Source organism: Temnothorax curvispinosus, unplaced genomic scaffold (assembly GCF_003070985.1).
Source record: "Temnothorax curvispinosus isolate PA1 unplaced genomic scaffold, ASM307098v1 QBEX01003805.1, whole genome shotgun sequence".
NCBI classification, from domain to species: Eukaryota; Metazoa; Arthropoda; class Insecta; order Hymenoptera; family Formicidae; genus Temnothorax; species Temnothorax curvispinosus.
Window position 1 is genome coordinate 32,951 of NW_020213585.1, and position 8,298 is coordinate 41,248.

Genomic DNA, 8,298 nt, shown 5'->3' on the forward strand with positions numbered 1-8,298 from the left:
CCGCGTCCGTGCCCGCCTCCACCTTCCACCTCGTTCACGATCCAGAGATCCGTCCACGATCGCTCCGTCTCCGATCCGTTATCCGAAATTGCACTTGTCACACTCGCACACATACACACACATATACAGTAGAGTCTCGCGTCAAGTATGTACATACACGCGCTAGCGATGCACTCGACCGGTAGTCCGTACTCCGTGTATCCTTGCGAACGCGAGCCGTCGAGATGAGGGATCTTCAGGATGGCGTCCGCACTGGTCCGCACAGTGCCGCAATTTCAAATCTACTGCAAGCGCGGGCGCGCGACGCACCTGCTCCTAGAGGGCTCGTCCGTCGTCGTTCGCGTTCGTCACGTTGGCGGCACTGCGTCGCCGATAGCGCCGATAGCGGCGCAACTTGACGGCGGTACGCGCCGTGTCGGAGCGGAGTGGAGTCAAAGCTCGGAGCACAGCACAGGTATACGGAGTTACGGAGAGAAAGAGGGAGAGAGAGACCGAGAGCGAGTTGCCTCTCATATCGCCGTGCATTGTGATATTTGCGTGCAACATGTAATCGCGGCGACAAGGTGAGTACACGGATCGCGAAACAATAGTATCGGGGATGTCGCGAGAGTGCGTGAAGCAATCGTCGTTTTTTTCCTTGCAGGAGAGCAGAGGAAACGCTCGGCGCATCCGGTGGGATAAATTACCCCCCTCCAGGGGTGGGGTCAAGTGATCGCTGTCAATTTACAATTAGTAAACAAGTCTACGAGTGATGCCAATCGCGTGAGGGGGACGAGAACGAGGAACGCGGTCATGGCTCGACCCATCGTGCCGAGCCAGCAGAAGCTGGCCGAGAAGCTGACCATCCTGAACGACCGAGGTGTAGGTATGCTAACCCGCATTTACAATATCAAGAAGGCATGCGGCGATGCCAAGTCAAAGCCCGCCTTCCTCTCCGACAAGGCGCTGGAATCCTCCATTAAGACGATCGTCAGGAAGTTCCCCAATATCGACATAAAGGGGCTGCAGACCATTATGAACATTCGCAACGAGATCATCAAGTCGCTGTCGTTGTACTACTACACGTTCGTCGACCTGCTGGATTTCAAGGACAACGTGTGCGAGCTCCTGACCACTATGGACGCGTGTGGCGTTCATATGGATATTACGATTAATTTCGATTTAACCAAAGGGTATCTAGATCTCGTAATCACGTACGTCAGCCTGATGATTCTCCTGTCGCGGGTCGAGGATCGCAAGGCGGTGCTGGGGCTCTTCAACGCCGCTCACGAGATGGTGCACAGTCAGTCGGATCCTAGCTTTCCTCGTTTAGGTCAGATGATCATGGATTACGACGCTCCGTTGAAAAAGCTCTCCGAAGAATTTGTCCCGCATTCTAAATTGCTGAAAAACGCCCTGACCTCGCTGTGGCCGGTCTATCCCGGTAGAAACTTGTCCGCCGACACGTGGAGGGCCGATCAGAAGTTGAGTCTCGTCGGTAGTCCCGGCCAGATACTGAAAGCAGCGGCGACGGACACCATGTCTTGCGAAACGTTGAGTTTAGATAGAGTCGAGAGATGGGTGATTCTTGGATTTACCCTCTGTCACACATTCTTGAGTCAGGAACAACCGAGCAAGCTGTGGATCACCGCGTTAGAATCCGGATGGGTATTGGCGTTGTTCAGAGACGAGGTGATTTACATACATCAGTATATTCAAACGTTCTTCGAGAGTATGAAAGGATACGGCAAAAGAGTGTCGGAGGTGAAGGAATGTTACAATCAAGCGGTACAAAAAGCTGCCTACAGGCATCGAGAGAGAAGGAAATTCTTGAGGACCGCGCTGAAGGAGTTAGGTTTAATTTTGACGGATCAGCCTGGTCTTCTGGGACCGAAAGCACTGCTGGTATTGATGGGGCTGTCCCATGCGAGAGACGAGGTACTGTGGCTGCTGAGACACGGGGACAACCCTCCCATTCAAGGTAAAAGCAAGGGACGAGGTAGCGAGGATTTGGTGGACCGTCAGCTGCCTGAATTGCTCTTCCACTGCGAGGAATTACGAGCGCTAGTAAAGAAATATTCTCAGGTGCTTCAGAGGTATTACGTCCAATTTCTTTCGGGCTTCGACGCCCCCGCTTTACATCAGATGATACAAAACCTGCCGGTCTGTCCGGAGGACGAGGGGGCTATTCTTAGTGATATGTGTTCAATTATAGCTAGTCTGACCGTAAAGCAGGTCGAGGAAAATGAATTGTTTGATTTCCGTGCCTTTCGACTGGATTGGTTTAGGCTGCAGGCCTACATGTCTATTGCGAAGTGCAATATGAATCTGGCTGATAATAGAGAGTTAGCTTCCTTCATGGATACGGTAATCTTCCACACGAAAATGGTCGACAATTTGGACGAGATGTTGGTCGAGACGTCCGATTTATCCATCTTCTGCTTCTACAGCAAGATATTCGAGGATCAGTTTCACATGTGTCTCGAGTTTCCCGCTCAGAACCGTTATATCGTCGCCTTCCCGCTCATATGCAGTCACTTTCAGAGTTGCACCCACGAGCTCTGCCCGGAGGAACGTCATCACATTCGCGAGAGGAGCCTTTCCGTCGTCAATATGTTCCTGGATGAAATGGCCAAGGAAGCTAAGAACATTATCACGACCATTTGCGACGAGCAGTGTAACATGAGCGACAAACTGTTGCCGAAGCACTGCGCTCTGTTAATCTCACAGGTTGTTAATCGCAAGAAGAAGGATAAGAACAAGAAGAACATGTACGAGATTCACAAGCCCGGTATAGAGAGCTATCGGAAGACCCGGGAGGAATTAACGACGATGGACAAGCTGCACATGGCCCTCACCGAGCTGTGTTACGCCATTAATTACTGCCCTACCATTAATGTCTGGGAGTACACCTTCGCGCCGAGGGAGTATCTGCATCAACATCTGGAGTCGCGATTCGCTAGAGCGTTGGTGGGAATGGTCATGTACAATCCGGATACCAGCGAGATAGCCAAGCCGTCTGAGCTCTTCGTCAGCGTTAGATCTTACATGAACGTTCTTCAGACTATCGAGAATTACGTGCACATAGATATCACGCGTGTCTTCAACAACGCCCTGCTGCAGCAAACCCAGGAGCTGGACAGTCACGGTGACAAGACTATAGCCGCGCTCTACACGCAATGGTATTCGGACGTTCTACTGAGGCGAGTCAGCGCCGGTAACATTTGTTACTCGGCGAATCAACGGGCGTTCGTCAGCTTGTCGGTTGAAGGTGCCATACCCTTTAACGCCGAGGAGTTCTCCGACATTAACGAGCTACGGGCATTAGCGGAATTGATAGGACCGTACGGTATGAAGATGTTGAACGAGAACTTGATGTGGCATATCGCCAGTCAGGTGCAGCAGCTGAAGAAGCTGGTGGCCGGCAACAAGGATGTGCTGATCTCTCTGAGGACGAATTTCGACAAGCCAGAAGTGATGAAGGAGCAGTTCAAGAAGCTACAGCACGTGGACAACGTTCTTCAGCGAGTCACTATAATAGGTGTGATTCTCAGCTTCCGGCAGTTGTCACAGTCAGCCCTGGTCGACGTGTTGGAGGAACGTATACCATTCTTACTGAGCTCTATATTGGACTTCAGACATCATCTGCCGTCCGGCGATCCTATGCGCGTCGTCTCCGAGATGACGTCGGCCGCGGGCTTGACCTGCAAGGTCGATCCCACTTTGACGACCGCGCTGCGAAATCAGAAGGCTGAAGTCGACGAGGACGAACACCTGCTCGTTTGCCTGCTAATGGTCTTCGTGGCGGTTTCTATTCCGAAATTGGCTCGGAACGACAACTCCTTTTACAGAGCGTCACTCGAGGGCCACTCCAACAACATACACTGCATGGCGACCGCGATTAACAATATATTCGGAGCGTTGTTTACGATTTGCGGGCAGAACGACATAGAAGACAGGATGAAGGAATTCCTCGCTTTGGCTTCGTCGAGCTTGTTAAGATTGGGCCAAGAGGCGGACAAGGAGGCGACCCGGAACAGAGAGTCCGTGTATCTTCTGCTCGATCAAATAGTTCAAGAATCTCCATTCCTGACGATGGATCTATTGGAGAGTTGTTTCCCTTATGCACTGATACGCAACGCATATCACGATGTGTACAAGCTCGAGCACTCGCAACAGTGAACTTAATAGCGAAATTGCGAGCGCGAGAGACGGGGTGCTGCATTTGTAACTTGCCACTCAGGGCCACTTTTTTACGTCCACTCGTAACATCGGATGCAATCGTCAAAACTTTGCTACTATATATCGCCTGGCCAAGCGATAACTTTCCAGATTAGTTTTCGGTTAGCGTCGCTGAAAAAAAAATACGAGCATATATCAGCGAAAGGATAAAAGAGTGGTAAATGCATAAGATTGTTCAAAGATTGATTAAAGTTATCGACAAGTTATTCCTCGATATTTCAACAGAACGGTACAAGCTTGCGGCATTGTAACGCACCTTAGCCATTTCCCTACGTTGCTTGCGGCAAAAATACAGTTGAGATGTTTATTATGAAATATATGTATAATTCGATTCTGCCTTTATAAGCTTTATACTCGAAATCTTTATCGAGGAAAATTAATCGACGGATAATTCTTACGGAACTTCATAATGAAGTGATATGTAATATGCATTTCTTGTAATGTACAGTATTATCTCAATTATATTTGACATCTGGTTTGAAATATTCGTTATTAATAATTGCATATCTTGAATTCCAGTCGAGTATTAGTATATTTTATGTTAAAGAATGTTTCTATTGCACAGGGATGCGTGATGTAAGGCTCCCATTGACTTTGAAGCTAAAGATCGCGATATTCATGTATCACACAGTAGGTATCGTCATTTACCCACTATGACTTTTTAATGTACAATTGTAACTCTTTTACAATAGTTTATATAACAAATAAAACTTATTATGTGTACAAAACAACGTTCGTAATCCTCAAAGATCCCTTCGTCGTTCCAAAGACCACACGCGGGTAAATGTAAAATGTATGCTTTATTTAATTCTTTACAATGTTTTGTCTCTTTTAATCACATTAACGTAACACAAGAGATATTCACAATCATAATTCTTTTATTTATAATATCCTTAAAACACTCGCCGCATTCTAGACATTTTGGGAAAAGAGAGAGTGGTGGTCTGAAGCTACGTTCAGCGATTGGTCAGTATCATGCTCGGTTATAATAATTTACAATAAAGAGATACACACTTCAAGAACGCGTCACTCAAAGTTGCACCGACTAAAAGTAGATATACGGCACGAACATAAGGGCCACTTGGTGTTCGATGATATCCAAGTAACGCTCTAAATAAATAAAAAAACGTACGATTCTTCGGGGGGAAATAATTCGTCGTTCGCCAAGTGATTTGATACAAAGGGGACGAAATTACGCTTAAATAATCCCGGATGCACGATGTTGATAGGTCACCACGTTTTTGGATCGATAGAAAAAATATAATCTTCGATTTTCTTTTTGTTCTTTCCTTCTCTAACATTATGTACAAGTGATAGAGTAGTGTATTATGTGTGCATCGCGTCACAGTAATGCGGTTCTGGATTAAGATCGGTACACGATACGCCAATCGCAATGGCCTTCAAGATTTCGCTCTCGTTGTCGTTATCAACGTGATGTAACGGTGCTGCAACGAACCGTAGAGGAAGTTCGTTATCACGGGCGGGGGGAATTAAAATCGCATCTTAACCCAGATGCCGCGGAAAACGAATAAGCTTAAGCATATGTAGTTAGAGGTCTGGGACAAATGATGAAGGAGAATTCATCCTTATTAATCCTTTCGTACGCGCAAGCGACTTCATTGTCAACTAGTAACTACACCCTGACCCCATTCCACGCTCGCTCTTTAGGCTTTTTCGGAACGTAACGAGGCATTGCTATCTATGTTGTTCGTCTTCGGATACTCGTTATGTAGCGTACGAATTTGTATCTGCGATCTTTGATCATAATAGTTCAGTCGTTCGAAATGGTAGTGGCAGTGAAATGGAAGCAAAAGTAGTTTACACACCGATAACGTATGATCGGGACGTTAGCTTGTTTCGAAAGCAAGTTTCTAACTATCTCGTTAAATGGCAGTGGCTCGGAACGAAATGACTATCCAGAGATTCTCGATGACTCTTCGAACGACATTATTTCGCACTTTTTCTTCACTGTACGAAAAAGCTCTTCTTTCCTCTTCTGCGTAAAATAAAGTTTAAAAAAGGACGTATAAAAAGTCTTTCTTTATCTGACGGCTCTCTAAAGTATTCACGTTATTATTGTACATTTAGAAGACCGTAATTAACATTGTTTGGCAGAAAACATTTCTAGCGATGCACTATAACGCATTAAAATCAATCGAAAACTCGAATCGCACCTGGCTACGTTCATTGGCAGTAAATCTCATCCGCGGATTGTCACGGATTGTTGCTCGCGTCGAAACAGACTAAACCGTTCATCAATAGTATTCGCGAGCGACTGCGAATGGGGTCAAAAGGATTATTTTTTTGCACCTATACGCAAGAAATCTCGAAATTCCCTAAATAACGTTGATCGATTCCTCCGGTCCACGATGGATCGCCAAAGAAACTCACACTTAAAACCTAGAGGCTCGATTACACGCACGTACAGAACACTCGCACGTCATCCCTAAACTTCCGTTCTGATTACAAAATACAGAATAATATTTCGCTATAATACAGATCTGATATAAAAACAAGTATTTTTTGTATTCACTTTACCATCTGTTATGGTTATATAATCATTTTATAATATCAGTATATTTACACAGATATACACACTTGCGATCTATCTCTTTCGCGGTCTCTCACTCACAATGTTTCCTTGCACGCCCGAAAAAAATTTTTTAACTTTCCGTCCCACTTTTTCATAATTTTCTCTCTCCTTTCGCTTATTCTTTTCCCTCACAAGACCTCATATGATCCACCTAATAATCACATTGCATCTATTGTACATTTCCACACGATCCACAAACTCGTATTGTAGCGTCTTTGCTGGCACCTCCTCGTTTCAATCCTGCATCCCTATATCCAACGTTCCGCCTAGATAAAACACAGTCTTAAAAATTACAACGCAGAGAGTTGTAATTCAATTGCGGATAGACATAGAGATATATTGATTACACCAATCGATATTTGAAAATGCGATTGAATTCCTCTTTTTATATTCTACGAATTTCTACATGACTGAATAAAAATCAACGCCAAATTCCGGATAGTTTCATGTTGCTTACAATTTTACAAAAATAATGTGTATGGATGTGTGTGTTATTATTACTTTATCTGCATTGAAGTTTAAAAGATAAGTGTTTTGTATGAATAATTCTCTATGTAATTATAAAGTTGACGAAACGTCGCAAAGCTAGTCTGCTCTTTAGTCTTATTTTGCAAAAGAAATAATATTTATATAAGGTGGGTGCGAAATCGTAATACAAACGAGAAAAAGATGGTTTCTCGTGAATTTTTGCTAAGGTAAGTTGAGCTTTTAATTCTTGAAATGCTACTACAATTTGTTCTCTCAAGTAAGCATCATTTTAACTATTTTAAAAAATTTCGAACAGAAATAGCAGTCTATAGCAAGATCCGTTAGAATCCGGCACACCCCCGGTCTCTCCCCGGGGACCAGGGGGACCTATAAAAGTTTCCTCCCGTAAAAAAAGACACATCAAGTGCACGTGTACTTGATAGATTTTTAAAATCGTTTACGAATCCTCGTACGAAATAAATTATTCTACAATTTCGATTTATTTCTACACGAGAAATCACCTTGTTCTCGCTTGTATTACGATTTCGCACCCCACTGTATATATTCGATTGTTAAAGATATGAATAATAAAAATATAGTAAAAGTAAATCATAAAAAGCGATTGGATAAAAAAACATTTGATCTCTAGCACACAGCTTTTCTCTGAGACGATTTGTTTCTATTTGTTATCGCTAATTTAAATGTCGTGTACGCTCGTTATTATTCATTATAAATAGAATATATTGTAAACAGGAGCGGACACTAGTCTCAACGTTTGTTGCGTGAAGACGTCGAGAGAGATGAGCGAAAAAGAACTCAGTCGTTTGTCATATTTGGCGTTTCGGAGAAGGGAAGTGCATTAATCGTATCGACAATGGTTTGACAGCACCAGATACGATTCATCTCGAGGATGAGAACCGATCTTGTGTTTCTCGCTTACGAGTATGCAGCTGTGTACATGTGTGAGCCCATGTGTGTATATATATATATATATATATATATATATATATATATAT

General features: G+C 44.3%; 1 protein-coding gene across 1 annotated transcript; it reads left to right on the forward strand.

Annotated features, from left to right (window-relative positions):
• Positions 1-391: 391 nt before the first annotated feature.
• On the forward strand, positions 392-4,952 carry LOC112452887 (membrane-associated protein Hem). Its single transcript, XM_025013323.1, has 2 exons — positions 392-563; positions 644-4,952. The coding sequence occupies exon 2, from the start codon at positions 793-795 to the stop codon at positions 4,159-4,161; it is 3,369 nt and encodes a 1,122-aa protein (XP_024869091.1). The 5' UTR covers positions 392-563; positions 644-792; the 3' UTR covers positions 4,162-4,952.
• The last annotated feature ends 3,346 nt before the right edge of the window (positions 4,953-8,298 follow it).

Coding starts and splice junctions, on each gene's coding strand:
- LOC112452887 (XM_025013323.1), top strand. CDS start 793: ATGGCTCGACCCATCGTGCCGAGCCAGCAGAAGCTGGCCGAGAAGCTG.